Genomic DNA, 17,125 nt, shown 5'->3' with positions numbered 1-17,125 from the left:
ACTTGCCAGTTTAATTAACATTAATTGAGTGCTTCATGCGTGTTTAAAAATTGAAATGTCATACAATATGCATGTTAAAAAAATGTAATCACTGAAGGCTAATGCTCAAGTTGCATTGGCTTGTAAAAAATATCTATGGTATGAATAAACATGCCATATTTAGAGTGTTCTTGTGTGTCAGTATGTTATACTACTGTATATGAAGAGTAGCAGTCTGTATTTAGAATATTTGAGGTTCATTTTTGAAGTAAAAATAGTATTGCATGAGATTTCCTTGTGTATTATCAGGGCCTGTATAATCATAAAGTGTGTACAAGTATTTGAAAGAGTTTTCAAGTCATGATCTTCACTGTGGTAAGGGTCTCGTACTACAGTCAAGACACTCATTCGCACTGAACCTAGATGGAAGCGTCACCCCATGCCCTGCTACTTGGTATTTCAGACCGGCTACGTCATAGTGTTGATGTGCAAACTGGGTCACAAAACATTCACCTGTGTGCTTGCCTTTTATTCCAGGCATGGGCCCATGGGAGACAAATGACTAATCTGTTGACCAAAAAGAATAAAAATAAATCAGATTTTTTTTTTTTTTTAAAAAGGGGTTGTGTTTCTTTTGATCTATAGGGAAAATCCTGACAAGAAGAAAATTGGTTTTGACAGGAAGAGCCTGCTGTTGCGTGGGTGCACGGTTAGAAACACTGAAGAAGCAGCAGGAATCGTGGTCTACGCAGGTATTAGATTCTCTGCTTTTTATTGCAACTGATCTCTTCAGAAGAGCCCTGTTGTTTCATTTGTCTTCCTTTGTTTCCATATTATTCTTTTGTTTTGTTTTGTTTTGTTTTGTTTTATTTTATTGTCAGATAATATATTTATCTCCAGGTATTCATGTATGAGGTGCACAGTGTTGAATACATCTCTGCTACATTGAAAGCACAGAAATTCTGGCTATTCATTCTATATTAACAGAAAATTGTGGTGTACAGTGTGGACTAGTGGCAGAAGCCTAGAAGCAGTGATTGCCTCCTGCCAGCTTGCCTTGTGGCACCTGTGACCAGTCCTTTCACGTCATGATCCTCTGGTTCAACCAAGGGGATACAGTTCAAGCAGACACCTAGTATCCATGACATTCGGCATCACAGAATGGCTAACGTATGATAATTCTATACTTTGAGATTAAAAATAAAAAACACACTACAGTATACGGTTCCTGTGAGAACATACTTGTTTGCAAGGCAATATACAGTAATTCTATTATTCAGTACTCGATACCCAAGTCAAAAGATTAAAAAGGCACAGTTCACATGAATGCAACAAAAAAAGTTTAAAAGGAAAAGACTAATAAGAACGGAGAATTGTATTGTTTTGTAATCTTTTGTGTTGTAGGCCATGAGTCAAAAGCCATGTTGAATAACAGTGGCCCTCGGTACAAGCGTAGCAAGCTGGAGAGGAGAATGAATATTGATGTGTTCTTCTGTGTTGGACTGTTAATCATCATGTGTCTCATTGGAGCATTAGGTAAGAGATACTGAAGCAGCTTCAGAATCCGGGTTAAATCGGGTAAAACCCGAAAATCAGACGCCCTACTTATAATGAATACACCTGTTCTTAAATCCAGACTTTACGAATCTGTTCGGTCCCATTTCATTTGGTATTTTAACATTCTACAGCATCTAAGAAACAAAGCCAACATGTATATAAGTCTGTTACTAGAATACATAAAATACATAAAAAAGTAAATAATGTGAATTGGTTGAAATATGACTGTATTTAAACACCTTTTGTGGGGATGACAGAGATGCGGTTTTAATCAGGATTTTGGCTTTTTAGGCCACGTGATTTGGCTTGGGAGCTTTCCAGATTGGCCTCCTTTTGAGGTGCCAGACGAGAACGGGAAATTCACTTCCCCAGCTTTAGCTGGGTTTTACATGTTCTTCACGATGATCATTTTATTACAGGTAAGCATTACGGGGAATATTTTACATGCCTTTGCTTCAAAATATTTAACCTTATATAACCATGAACTCCTTCACTGACAACAGTATGACACATGTTGTGGATAGGAGAGTTAGATTACCCATACAATGCATATAGAAGTAAGATGTTTCAGTCTAAAATCAAGAAGCAGTGATATATATAGGATGTATGCTTTTAGTTATTATTAAGCCCTTTTTTATTCTCAATATGTGTGAAACTGTCAAATACAGATTTTTTAAAAGCCTTTTATTATTTATTGTTTGCTCATGTTCCAGGTCTTGATTCCAATCTCTCTCTATGTGTCCATTGAACTCGTGAAAGTGGGTCAGGTATTCTTCCTGAGCAGTGATATTGACTTTTATGATGAAGAAATGGACAAGCTCTTGCAGTGTCGGGCTCTGAACATCACGGAGGACCTGGGGCAGATCCAGTACATCTTCTCAGATAAGACTGGAACCCTTACAGAAAATAAAATGGTCTTTCGACGCTGCACTATCGGAGGCACAGAATTTTCCCACCAGGAAAATGGTAGGGCTCTTTGTTCTACGGTCGCTTTGCTAAAAATGAAGAACAATACAAATCTAAAGAAATACATTTCCGGTCCCTTTTTTTTATTTTTATTTTTTTAATTTTTAATGAACTTAAAGAGTAGCTGTAATGTGTTCATTCAGTAGCATGTGTCAGCAGATAAGTGATGTCACCACTCATTGATGACTTCAGTCACAAAATCCAGCCCAACCCATGTACTGAACTGCACTAATTCAGTCATCAAATGGAGCCTTGTGTGATTTCCAGTACTGAAGTTAGCAAATGTTTTGGCCAATGCCTTTTATAAGTGATTTAAGCAAACTTTTTGTAACTGGTTGATTTATTAGCGGATGTTTACAAAAATACATTTTAAAATTAAACAAATGACCGTAGACCAATAACCCCTGTAGTTCCCAACCTTGACCTAGTGCTGGATCAATCAATCAATCAATCAATATTTATTTTGTATAGCGCCTTTCATAGTGGACCACCATCACAAAGTGCTTTACAAGACAGTGAGGAACAATGCATAATACATTACATACAGTGAAATACAGGGCGTAGTTCATTAAATACAACATTAAAAAACAATGCTAACACATTAAATATAGGCATAATACATTAAATAGTTGTGGATGTGTGTGTCAAGCAGAATCATACAGATAAGATGGAGTAAAAAACCTGAAACAGCAATTTAGACAACAGCTAATAACAAATACCAGGCTTAGAGAGCATTAAAAGCAAGAGAGAACAAGTGGGTCTTGAGAGTTGATTTGAAGCGAGCGATTGTGGGAGCTACATGCACTAAAGCTGGGAGAGAGTTCCAGAGAGTCGGGGCCAGGAAGCTTAAAGAGTGCTCTCCGAGTGTGGCGCGCTTTTGCTTGGGTATAACCAGCAGGCCTGACAATGATATTGTCAAAGATCACAATGGTATTTGACTAATCAGCAAGCAGGGTTTCTGTTATCCATTTTCTAAATGTTTTTCTGAGCACATATAGATTCACATAAGCTCTCTACGTCATAGGGACAATGTGTGTTTTTTGGATTTGTTTACTAGCACTGCGGTTAGCTGCCCATGGAGATGTGGACTCGGATGAGGAAGAGGCAGTGGGTCCACAAAGAGGACACCGCTCCAGACTTCAATTCAACTCCAAGAACAAAAGTACCAGGGCCTTCAGAAGGTGTCATAGTGCCAAGGCATATTATTATGGCGGCTATGGCAGGAAAAAGTCAGAAGCCCGCAGAGACAGCGAAGTGGCTTTCAGTAGTCCTTTGGTGAGTATTAATAATACAACCTTTTGGATCTTGTAGGCTCAAAAAACACAAACCGCAGTTCACAGTAATAAACTAATGCGATGATACATGGATTTCTTTTACACATTTAACCATGTATTAGTTTTCCTGATGTATTCTACTACTGTATAGGACAAATAAATCTATACGGTACCAGAAATATATACAGCGATTTAGTGTTGTTGTTGTTGTTGTTGTTGTTTTTTGTTTTGTTTTTTTGTTTTTGTTTTTTTAAATCCTGTGAGCATTAGTTTTCTTCATGAGTGAATGAACATCAGGTATTGTGCAAAGGCTATGGTGCAGGTCAAGTTGACTAGGGTAAAGGAAACACTTGCATCAGAACAGTGTGGGTTCTCCTTTGACATAGTGTGTTACGGCTCAGAGGAGCAAAGCATGGATATGGATATGGTGCTGTGCTATGGCAAAAGGGTTGCATGATTGATTGATTGATTTGATTGAAAAGTTTGTTTTGAATGATATACGGTTGTTTTAGATTTGATACAACTCAGCTGAGATTTAGATTCCCATAATGGCATTCCAGTACCTAGTTGTGTAGCTCATTCACAGAGGAGACCTCCTAGCTTTGGTGGGTTCATCCGAGTGAGAAGCAAACTATGAGGTGTGAGAGTGAAACAGCAAGTAGTAGCACAATAAAATCCTTCTGCACCAATTTAATGACCCCGTTTGTAGACTTTAATTGTCTGTATATATCCTGCGTCTGTCTATAAGATGTACCTACTCAATGGCTGACTCACATTTCTTGTTTATTCTTTAAATTATTTTTCCATAACTTTAAACAGACTCCTCTTCAAACCACTTGTCTAAATGTATTACTAACTTTCTTTTTAGTACTTCTGTAAATTATTTGCATAACAAAGCACAAAGGAAAGGAAAAATAACGAAAAGCTGCTAAAAAGATACATGTGGTATACTTAAAATTACAGCGGATGCTTTTGGATTTGGACTCCACAGGTTAGCTCTCCTGACAGACTGAACGCAGCTTGGGTCTAAGTCTATAACAAATGCACTGAGGCAGACAGGCCACCACCTGGCCAACCGACATGTATAAAGATCGCTTTAGGAACCTGCAAGAACAGCTTGATGTCATTACTGTCCTACAGGGGAGGGGGGGCTGGTTCTGTCTGACCTATGAGCCCATTAAAACTCAGCATGAAGTGCCGCCCACAACTGGACGCGCCACTGAGACCCTATGCTGCAGCAGCTTGTAGAAATAATCCTTCTACATTGGACAGTCAGTGTGCCGGGTGAGCTTTCACTGCTGCAGAGTTCCGTATATTGATACTTTCAGATTGGCCTCCATATGGCCCATCTGATTTGTAAGAATAATTAAGATGGTCATGCAGTTTTTGATGTGGACAGATGGCTGAATACTTTCACACTGAGGGGAACAAAATGTATAAATCCACAATGTCTCGTCATTCAATTACCACTATATTGGAAGATTTTATATTTAACCATCAGACTCCTAAATTTTAAAGGTTTTCATCTTATTTTTATCTGAACATTGATATACAACATTGTATGTGAGGTTCTCAATTTAAATTTTTGTGACTTATGTCACTGTCACATATTTTATTATTATTATTATTATTATTATTATTATTATTATTATTATTATTATTATTATTATTATTTTTATTATTTATTTCTTGGCAGACGCCCTTATCCAGGGTGACTTACAGTCGTAAACAAAAATACATTTCAAGAATCACAGTACAAGTAATGATACAATTAAGAGCAAGATAAATACAATGACTTTGGTTCTAGCAAGTACAAGTTTGACAAAATACGATTATTACTATCTGTAACACAATGGGGATGGGATTGGAGTCATCCCCACTGTAAAATGTGTGGTTTTGTTTTGTTTGATTGTAGTGCTGTATTGTTTAATTGGTTTATTGCTTAGTTATTCCCGGCACCTGGAAACAATTGTAAATTAGGACCAGGTGCAGGGTACTTAAGAGAAACAGTTAGTTTGCTCTGGACTGCTGAGAAGAAGGAAGCAGAAAGGTGTACTCTGCGTCCTGGCAGTCGTGAGAGGAAGAAAAAGTGCTGTATTCAACCTGTGTGGTTGTTGTGTATTTTTAGTGGGGAAACAGCCTAGCTGTCCCACGTGTAGTCAGGGTGTTCCTGGGTGTGTTAGTTAGTGCTCGTACAGAGCTAGGTATTTATTTTGTGTTTGGGTATTTTGTGTTCGTGATTTGTTTTGTTTTTGTTCATTGATTCGTTATTAAACATTAGCGCAAAAACGCTTTCAAACCCTCCATCTGTGTCTGGTCGGTATTTTAAAGGGCAAAACGAACCCGAGTCGCAAGGCTCGTTTACACTATCATACTATCTGTGTATGATGAGGTTGTGGAAATACTCGCTGTTCGTGTATTTTTCAGTTTCAGTAACTTATTCATTTATCCTGACTGAAGTTCCCATTTGTTCTATCGAGGCATTCAAGTTTGATCTATTTCAAAGACCAAGAAGATTTATTTTGCTGTTCATACAAGTTAGATTTACACGTCTCCAATATTGTCACGGTTTTTTCCTCTGTTTATTAATCAATCTGTCTAAAGTGTTTTATATTGTATTCATAATTGCACAGATGAAATACTGTGTTCCCTCCTTATAACACTGTTGTCAGGAGCCGTAGTTAAAGAAACCATGCAATTTGTATAATACAAGGGCCAGTGAAACAGGAGTCATGTCCATCATACTGCCTAGTTATAACATGTTCCATGCTAGGGTCACTGTCATTTAATAAAATAAATAATTCAAAATAGCTTAGTTAAATGCTTAATCAAATGTATACACAGATGCAAGTACATTAACACATGATTTAATATATATATATATGTGTGTATTTTTGTTTTCTCCCCAATTTGGAATGCCCAATTATATTATTTTTATCCCGGTTCACTGCTGCTACCCCCCGGCGACTCGGGTAACGGAGGCTGAAATCAGGGAACATGCGTCCTCCGAAATGTGTTCCTGCCAATCTGTCATTTTTCGCACTGTAGATCAACACAGATCTGAATGGCTCCACTGCAGACCCACAGGCGCCCTATCAGCCACAGGTGTCGCTGGTGCACGGTGAACCGTGGATTACCCTGCTGACCTAAGCCCTCCCTACCCGGGCGGCGCTCAGCCAATTGTGCGCCACCCCCTAGGAACCCCCGGTCACGGTCGACAGTGACATAGCCTGGATTCGAACTTGCGATCTCCAGGCTATAGGGCGCATCTCGGGAGCCCATTTTAAATATATTTATTAAGATAGATTTATCAAGATGCATATGAACACATCAAAGAAACAAGGCAGAAAATGTGTATTTAGCAAAAACATTTGAGACTTTAGCATTGACGTTTTCTTCATCATTTTCTTAGTGATATTAGAAACTAACATATACTGGTTTTCACAGGTCGTGTATTTTAGGCTTGCCCTTTGGGAAATAACCCGACAAGCACTTCTATGCCACCTTTTGACTTTCACTGAACGCACGCGGTCCTAGTTTAGATTGATGGACTCAGACCCAGCAGCAGCTGGGAAGAACATTAATCCACTGGAGTGCAAAGGTCCTTATTACACAGTTTCAAAGTCACCTTATTAGCGCTCCCTCAAGCTCTTTTTAGCTAGCCTGATAGCTAGGGCCCTACCAAATTCACAGTACATTTCCTTCATAACATTTTAAAAATCTCAAATTTCACAGTTTCAGCTGTTTTTAAATCCTTAACGGCAACATATAAACATTTAGCCCTGAAATTAACAAAAGCATGTGACTAACAAAGTAGAAACACTGAAGGAAAATAAAACTGAAATCCAGAGGATCGCTCTATAATTGTTGTGTTTCTGTTATTGTTGTTATTTTAAAAAAGATGTGCTGGTTTTAAACATCATTGTATGCAACAGTAACTCAAAAACTATTCCAAAATTCTGTTTTTTTCCTCTGTCTCTGCGGTGTCTGTATTGAAACACAGCTCTCTCTGCATCCACAGAGTTTGTTGGAATTGACAGACTGTGTGCCAAGCTAGGGACGAGTCTGTAGCTGTACAGATAGCTAAAAATAGCTAAAAAATATATATATAAACGTGAAGTCTCTGAAATTACTGACATATTTATTTAATTTATTTTTGTGTCCTGCGGTGCTTTTAATGTATTTTTCTGCTCATACTACTACTTGGTATATATTTGGCTTCCAAATTATTTTACATGATCCGCTGCAGTAATGATTGTAGCACTTTTTTATTTATTTTGGACTCTCATTTTAAAATTTTAGGTATTACCAATTGAGATCCGTAGGTCATACTAAACCCACCCTGGATGCTTGTGTCTACCAATCAGTGAGTAGAGCCCAGTTCTTGACTATTGTCAAGTGTCAATCAATAAATCCTGTCCAGTTCATGATGAGCTTTCTTTTTTAAACTGAAACAAGCTAACAATCGCATCAGGAACCTGTAACGGTACATATAACTTCATTGGATTTTATTGCAGGGTAAAAGTGTACAAAACAGACTAGATTTCACGGTGCAGAATGAATTTCTTTCATTCATACTTAGAAATTCACCTTGGAGACGTCGGCTCTTTACTGTTCCAGAAAGCCCCCTCGGTTTGCTACAGTAGGTTGATCGGAAGCTGTTATTAATAGGGTAAAGGACCAAGATAATGAATTGTTGCCATTGAGCAAGTCCCTGGACTTGAAACAAGAAATCCTCAGTGCGCACACAGACTTAATGATCCTCTTCTGTCACCAGAGGAATACAACACATCTCTGTTACCCAAACAAAAGTGCTTGACCTTGTTAACAAATCCTGTAGCTTATACAAGGTGTGGAATTGATGTTAGAACATGCGAGTTCTCTACTGTGGTTAGCTCATTTATAAAGCTGTTGACGCGGTATGGAGATTCACAACAAGGGATAATTAGGATTTATTTTCGTGTTAAATATTAAACCTGTTCCTTTCGATATAGTTAACCCATGTACGAAATCAGTTAATCAAGTAGTTATTTACATTGCTTTTGGGGGACAGGCAGAGTTTGACGAGTTTAACAGACTACAATTGTAGCTTAACACCACCCCTTAATTAACTGTGTTGTCAGACACACCCCTCCTTGTGTCTGTTAAAGGTGTTGTTAACTTGGACAGCCTGGACTCTGTTCCACTTTCATCCACCTGCTTTTTTTGTATCCCAAGTGATATCGCTTTGGTACAATTTTTCAAACAGCTGTGACAGCAGGAGGCAACATGAATAAAATAAATTGCCAACATCTGTACTCAACAGATTAATGGAGCAAATAATAAGGAGACCAGGCCCAGTGGAACTGCATCTGTCAGTCCGAGGGCAGTCTAGTTACAGAGACAGGAGAAAACCTCTCCCCAGCCCCAAAGAAATCGCAGGCCTCCTGTTGGTTTTCAATCCCTGATAACTATTTATTTCGTTTTAATCCTCTATATACAGATTTGATGATTTTAAGTTATTCCAATAGAAAAAAAGCATTACATTATTAGGGGGATTTTTTTGATAAAAAAAATCTTTGTGACCTGACAGCACTGTTTTGCAGGTTTAACATGTTTTTTCAAATATCTTCATTCTTATGTTTTTTGAAGGCGTGACTTTGCATAGTGGTATGTCCCAAAATAGTGTACTACAGCGAGTTCTACAGCATTTTTTATGAGGTACATTCTGCTTGATAGGAACAATGACGTAGGAATTTGGATAACAAGCTTTAGGCAATTAGTGACGGGTGATAACTTGCATTTCAGGTTTTTCAATTGTCCTTTCTTGTTGTTGAAATATGACGTTGAGAAATATGAACATCCTAAAACTGCGATAGACACCATTTATAGAAAATGTGTCAATTAAATACTGTTTTTATTTTGTATTAGGAATCTTTCTCAATCAGAAAATCAGACATAAAAAGTTGAATAATAAAAACTCTAATTATTCACAGAGTTTTGAGAACATGTTCTTGTCTTCTGGTAGGAAACGGATGTGACTCCTGATAAGAAACTAATGAAGATTGCGAGGGAGGCTGCCAACCAGATGGAGATGTGGTGCGAGGTCAGGTGCAGCTCCGACAGTGCCTCCTACGTGGATTTCTTCCTTGCGCTGGCCATCTGCAACACAGTGGTGGTTTCCACAGCAACGGAACCAAGACATAGGGTGAGTAAGCAGATAACCGGTCAGCGGGAATTTTGATTTTGTGGGTAGAAAGATAGAAACTAAAATTACACAATTTGTATCAAAAGCAGTAAAAGTATAACAAACAAACTAGAAGTAAGCTTTGAAGTTTAGTACAGTACAGAGAGGAGAATTCAGGTCATGTTTGAAATGGTAATGAAGGAGAAGCAGGGTTGTAGCCGGTACAGAGGAAACGATAACAAGTTTGTTTTTATTTATTTTTTTCCCCCCAATTTCGGCTCAGTTAAAGGCAATGTAATTCATATTTGTTGATTGTTTCATGTTATTTAACAGCTCTCTTTTACAGTACCGTACAGAATTTAATAGTTCCTTCTGGTAGTTAAAATTGTTATCGATTCGTGTTAGCTTGTGTTGCCTTTTTTCATTGATTTCAAGTTTCAGTGTGGCTCTATCTTTATTGCCAATTGTGCAAAATGTGGCGACAAACTATAGTATACAGTGTGTTCTATAGTACTTTATACATAAGTGCAGTTTAAATGAAACCCTTGTCATAGAAAGCTATTTCAACAATTGATATTTATAGATCATGTTTAATCTTCATGACTAGGCATTAACCAGAGGCCTGCGAAGAGGAAACCAATTACATTAGACCAATATTTCCAAGATGTAAGATTTCTCAATTTGATGAAAACACTATATCAGTGATGGTGTGTGTATTTTCATTAGGGTTCCATGGGGACAATCATCTAGGTACTGTTAAAAAATAAAAAAAAATAAGTGTGGCTCCTAGTGTAAGATTGACATCATAATCATGAGATTATCCTTATGAGACCATTACTTTCAATATTGCCTGCCTGTGTTTGTATTTTAAATACTGTCACTTTTACAGTTCTCCTGGATTTTACTTTACATTTTTGCCACCTTGACTTCTTTTCAAAAAATCTGTAGGTAACTGGCCCTTCCCTATTGAAACCATCAATTAAGTCTCTTGAGAAACTGCATTCATTTCTTCAGAAGATGAAACCGGGTCGAATCAGTCAAGTCTTGTCATCCATTCAGTCCAACTCAGACCAGACTGGAGGAACAAACCAAATCAGTCCATCACCTTCGGGCACTTCTGTGGGTGAGGAGAACGTGGCTGGAGAGTGCAGCTCCAGTGTGTCAGGTGGCTTTAAAGACAGTGGTGTGAGCAGCAAAGCAAGCACGGACAGTGGAGATTACGCAGAGGGAGTGAAAGTGAGAGATGAGATATGCTATGAAGCAGAGAGCCCAGATGAGGCCGCGTTGGTCCATGCAGCCAAGGCCTATAACTTCACCCTGATGTCCAGAACCCCAGACCATGTGACCGTGCGGCTTCCTCAAGGTGTGTTGTTGACTTTTGAGGTCCTGCACACGTTGTCTTTTGACTCAACCAGAAAGAGAATGTCAGTGCTGGTCAGACACCCTATCACAAGGGAGATCATTGTGTACACGAAAGGAGCTGACTCGGCAATAATGGATTTACTGGAAAACCCATCACAAGGTAAATATGTTCATGTATTAAATATATTAGGATCGTCCTTGATAACTTTCAAGTGTTCAGATTTCATTATCAGGAGAGATTAAATGCCACCAGTGTGGCCTGACCAGTTCAAATCCGTGCATTAAATCAATCACTGCTTATTTGGGTGGTGTTCAATAACAGAGCATGCATTGACAAAGGAGAATCAATATCTAGTTGACAGCCTCTTCATTATATGTAGCACGTCTAGAAGTCGATCAAATGCTGGACCCTAACCTGTGCGACAGATTCCCATTTAGGGGTTTGAGTGTTTTCAGGACCATATTAGTTCTGCAGTAACCTGAAAGACATTATATTGTCTTTTACAGATTGTATTGTTTTTGCCAGACTTCAATGTCTTCATTTTTACTTTAGTGTCCCATTGCATTTAACCTGAAAGAGTAAGAAAAGACGCAGTGATGTTATGTTCTTTGCATCTTGAATATCGGTACCTGTGATCAGATTATCCATTGAAACGAATTTTACTTGGCTGGTCACATGTTGGCGAGCTGATTATCACATGTGCGCCAAATATAAATGCGCTCCACAACGCCCACACTCAAAGGATAAGTTAATATATCCAATTACAATATTATAATGGTCTGTGGTGTGTTGTGTTTTTTTTTTTTTTTTTTTTTTAAAAGAAGTTACCATGGATACCAGAGAGAGAGAATTAGTTCCTGAGGGATGTTGTTTATATAAAAGATGCACCTGGTTGACAAACCTGCAGTGCAATTTTTCTATCAGGGTGTTTCACGTGGCACTGTAAATATACTGGTTATTTGTCATGCTTAACGAAACATAAACACCATAAGTGAGTAACAACAACATTAAATACTTTTTTTTTCTTTTTAGAAAAAGGGAAAGAGAACAAAATAACTAAAAATGCTTCAAAGACACTAAAGCACCTGAACTGGTATGCCAAAGATGGATTAAGAACTCTGTGTATTGCTAAAAAGGTACGTGTTTTATCTGAACAAGAGCTTTTTTTACACATACATTGAGGTTCTTTGTTTTTGTTTGTTGACTGTAAAGTAAGTCAGTGGGGTTGCTGTGCCCAATTCTTTTCAATTCGTTTTTCCTTTCTCAGGTTTTGAGTGAGAAGTCGTATGAACAATGGTCCAACATAAGACTTGAAGCTGAAGCAGCAATTGAGAACAGAGATGAATTGCTAATGGAAACTGCTTTGAACTTAGAAACCAACCTTACACTTCTTGGTATGGAAAATTGTGTACACAAAACATATAGGATAGGATTGAAACTCGTTTTAGATAAGTACTTTCCATTACATGTACAGTTACTGTATGCACAGGTTATCCAAAACACTAAACAACTCATTTAAAGTACTGAGTACCTCCCATAGAATTATATAATTAAGGTGAAAACATTGTACAACCCTTAAACTGTGTCAGCTGGGGCCTCAGCCACTTGGCTGTAAGAGGGCAGCAGCCAACTGTGGCTTTAAGTTAGTTTACCCCTAATTGAGACTAAATGATTCTTCGATACCCTGTTTGGTATTTCAGGTGCTACTGGTATTGAAGATCGTCTGCAAGAAGGAGTGCCAGATACCATTGAAGCTCTCCGTGAAGCTGGCATTCAGATCTGGGTGTTGACCGGTGATAAACAGGAGACCGCGGTTAACATTGCGTATTCCTGTAAACTGCTGGACCAGAGGGACACTGTCTTTACTATCAATACTGACAGCAAGGTGCGTGTCTAAAAACAGCTCTCTCTTTAACATTATTGAGATCATCCTTAAATAAATACATAAATACCAGGGACATGTTGCCTCATCAGTCAGCTACGACATTTTATTAAGGGTATGCGTTTCACAGTTTGAGCCGTCAGTGATTACTGACAGTTGCTTTTTGTATTTGAAAACTTTTCCCAGTCGATATTTGTACAAGTTGTATCAAGTTCAAGCTCAGTTTCTGTAAATGTGCTAAGCAACAGCAAATGGAGACCATTTGCATTTTTTCTTAAGTGATTCCTTTGCACTCCTGGTACAGAAAATGTAAATATAAAACACAGAACATGCTGAACTAGTTTGCTCGGTTTGCAAAGAAGAAGGAGGAAATAAAAAAAGAGTAGCATTAAAATTTAAATCAGTTCATTAAATACGAATGATTAAATATTAATACTTTCTCAACTGAACACAGGCTTTAGGCAAGCCATAGCAAGCCCTCAGACATCCAACTTCACACTCCAGATAATATATTGTCAGTTTGTTAAAAGAGATTGACAAATGAAGTGACTGAGTCTGGAATTACAAGACTGCAGTTATCAGCATTACAATAGTGCAAGCCTTTCAGAGACTTGGAAACATCATTCCATCTGCAATGCGGGAAGATGGAACAAACAGACACATTCTCCCAGTTTTCTGTGAAATGGATTGCCAAAAAGATGATATCAAAAGAGTATAAAATAGACACCTGCACCTTCGCTATCCTTTTAGGCACAATGGCACAACAAGAGAGCAACTTTATTCAAGCCTAGAGACGATATGGGACTTTCTGACAAAAAAAAAAAAAAAAAGAGGCAACCTCTAGAGGATTTTTCTAGGTCATGTATTCAGAAAGCACTGCTAGTCAGTGCGTAGGGTGCCAATACTTTTACTGGCATTATTAAGTTTAAAAATACAAAATCATTGGTGTAATCGAATAACTTTACACATGATTAAACGTAGGCACCTGGCTCACAATGATTCCCGTCAATCTGCAATGCCATTAGTGTCATCAAGTTATTGAATAAGATTGTACATAACACATGGCTTCTCCGCCTCCAGATTCCACGCAGGCAAGACATTAGCCAGCCATACGCAGTTTTGTTTCTTCTAAACACCCACACTTTGATGGCTGCAGCCTTCTTTCCAATAGCTTGAGCGCGGCCCCTATGATGGGAGGAATGCTTTTTGTGAAACTGTGCTACAGAACAGCTCTCACACAGTTTTTTTTTTTCTCACTGTGATGGTGAAAGTTGTCACATTGTCATCTCCTGTGACTGAAGACCTCTATCTGTGCAGGTTCAGCACCCAGTGCTCTGCCATTGTGCTTTACTACACCCTGCACATTTTCCTGATTTTTATTTTATTGCCTGTTTGTCATGTGTTCTCTATCGTAATCTGGTTGTTCCAGTATTGCTGTTCAGATCAGATTAAAACCGAATCTGTTTCTGAAATTACTACTAAAATTGATCACTATGGGTGTGCAGCTATAATTTCTGTCACCTCTTTAACTCTGTGTGTGTGTGTGTGTGTGTGTGTGTGTGTGTGTGTATTACAAACTTTTAAGAGTCTTTTCAGAAGCAGACATTAGTTGTTGAATAAGTAACAATGATCGTAGCAGAAAAAGCAATTGTGAAGTGCATAAAATACTCATGCTAGGATATTAAACAGGTATGATACTGATTGGGCCCTACAGATAGCAGGTTCTTCTATATCAGGTACACCTAGGAACACCAATGGTGAACAGAAGTGGCTACTTGAGCTTTTTTTTTTTAGACTTGCTATTAGTTATTTGTATAATAGAAGTTGTTGAACTGTTCACGGTTGAGGCTTACCCACGGTTTACTCATTAAGTTTTTTCTTCACGTTTTGGGTAACCTTCACATTCTGGTGCCAGAAAAGTCACACTTTCTAATTGCTGTGTTTCCTTGTTGGCCTGTTCTGTTTAAGGTATTCTTGGTAGAAGGCCATTGATTCGTCACATTATTGACTGATAGTTTGTCCGTGTTTGCCTGAGACCTGTCACTAACCTTATGAATACAAAACACATGTACTAATCCACTGAATGCCTAAAGGCAGTTTTGTTCAAATTTGACAAGTGGCCAAAAGCTTGGTCATTAAGAAAAATCAGCATATTGGTAAAGGTTATGCCACCTACCTTATATTTATGGGATCTCTGAGGCAAAACACCTGTTTATGCCTCAGCACAGCGCCACAATGTTAATATTCATTCTCTGTGTCTACTGCACATATGTGGTTGCTGAAGTGAGCTTTTGCAAGAAAAATATAAAACTTCACCTGCTATGCTACTCAACTAGAATGACCTTCAGCTACGCAGCCTCCTTGTGGCTCTACTGCTGAAGGATGGAACCCTTTTCAGATTTCTTCAAGCGGCAAAAGACAAATTAAAAAATCCAAACTCTGCATCGTAAAGCACAGTCATTAAAGGTGCTGGCCGTGCAGAAGATTCCTGGTGCGCCAGCCCTTGATAAAGAGTATGCTTTCTGCAGTTTAAGAACAAATCGAGGATCATATTAATTCATAGGCTAGTCCAAGCATTGATCTGGATCTTTTAATGCCATATTGTTTCTCCATGGTGCAGTAAATTGAAACCGAGGAGGGGAAAGCCATCTATATTTTCAAAGCCTATATACAGTGCCTTGCGAAAATATTCGGCCCCCTTGAACTTTGCGACCTTTTGCCACATTTCAGGCTTCAAACATAAAGATATGAAACTGTAATTTTTTGTGAAGAATCAAAAACAAGTGGGACACAATCATGAAGTGGAACGAAATTTATTGGATATTTCAAACTTTTTTAACAAATAAAAAACTGAAAAATTGGGCGTGCAAAATTATTCAGCCCCTTTACTTTCAGTGCAGCAAACTCTCTCCAGAAGTTCAGTGAGGATCTCTGAATGATCCAATGTTGACCTAAATGACTAATGATGATAAATAGAATCCACCTGTGTGTAATCAAGTCTCCGTATAAATGCACCTGCACTGTGATAGTCTCAGAGGTCCGTTTAAAGCGCAGAGAGCATCATGAAGAACAAGGAACACACCAGGCAGGTCCGAGATACTGTTGTGGAGAAGTTTAAAGCCGGATTTGGATACAAAAAGATTTCCCAAGCTTTAAACATCCCAAGGAGCACTGTGCAAGCGATAATATTGAAATGGAAGGAGTATCAGACCACTGCAAATCTACCAAGACCTGGCCGTCCCTCTAAACTTTCAGCTCATACAAGGAGAAGACTGATCAGAGATGCAGCCAAGAGGCCCATGATCACTCTGGATGAACTGCAGAGATCTACAGCTGAGGTGGGAGACTCTGTCCATAGGACAACAATCAGTCGTATACTGCACAAATCTGGCCTTTATGGAAGAGTGGCAAGAAGAAAGCCATTTCTTAAAGATATTCATAAAAAGTGTCGTTTACAGTTTGCCACAAGCCACCTGGGAGACACACCAAACATGTGGAAGAAGGTGCTCTGGTCAGATGAAACCAAAATCGAACTTTTTGGCAACAATGCAAAACGTTATGTTTGGCGTAAAAGCAACACAGCTCATCACCCTGAACACACCATCCCCACTGTCAAACACGGTGGTGGCAGCATCATGGTTTGGGCCTGCTTTTCTTCAGCAGGGACAGGGAAGATGGTTAAAATTGATGGGAAGATGGATGGAGCCAAATACAGGACCATTCTGGAAGAAAACCTGATGGAGTCTGCAAAAGACCTGAGACTGGGACAGAGATTTGTCTTCCAACAAGACAATGATCCAAAACATAAAGCAAAATCTACAATGGAATGGTTCACAAATAAACATATCCAGGTGTTAGAATGGCCAAGTCAAAGTCCAGACCTGAATCCAATCGAGAATCTGTGGAAAGAACTGAAAACTGCTGTTCACAAATGCTCT

The 17,125-nt window shown here is 38.6% G+C and overlaps 1 protein-coding gene across 6 annotated transcripts in view; it reads left to right on the top strand.

Annotated features, from left to right (window-relative positions):
- LOC117412986 (phospholipid-transporting ATPase VB-like) overlaps positions 1-17,125 on the top strand; it is a 76,513-nt gene that overhangs the window by 50,890 nt on the left and 8,498 nt on the right. For all 6 annotated transcript variants that reach the window (XM_058996941.1, XM_058996938.1, XM_058996939.1 and 3 more), the window contains 10 exons: positions 625-731; positions 1,384-1,515; positions 1,828-1,955; positions 2,250-2,502; positions 3,560-3,777; positions 9,784-9,963; positions 10,891-11,464; positions 12,338-12,441; positions 12,573-12,699; positions 13,006-13,190. In XM_058996941.1, the coding sequence (XP_058852924.1) occupies positions 625-731; positions 1,384-1,515; positions 1,828-1,955; positions 2,250-2,502; positions 3,560-3,777; positions 9,784-9,963; positions 10,891-11,464; positions 12,338-12,441; positions 12,573-12,699; positions 13,006-13,190 (2,008 nt within the window). The remainder of the gene's footprint in view (positions 1-624; positions 732-1,383; positions 1,516-1,827; positions 1,956-2,249; positions 2,503-3,559; positions 3,778-9,783; positions 9,964-10,890; positions 11,465-12,337; positions 12,442-12,572; positions 12,700-13,005; positions 13,191-17,125) is intronic.

This window comes from Acipenser ruthenus, chromosome 23 (genome assembly GCF_902713425.1).
Source record: "Acipenser ruthenus chromosome 23, fAciRut3.2 maternal haplotype, whole genome shotgun sequence".
Classification (NCBI taxonomy): Eukaryota; Metazoa; Chordata; class Actinopteri; order Acipenseriformes; family Acipenseridae; genus Acipenser; species Acipenser ruthenus.
Note: the sequence above shows the minus strand (reverse complement) of the source record. Positions and strands in the feature narration are given on the sequence as shown.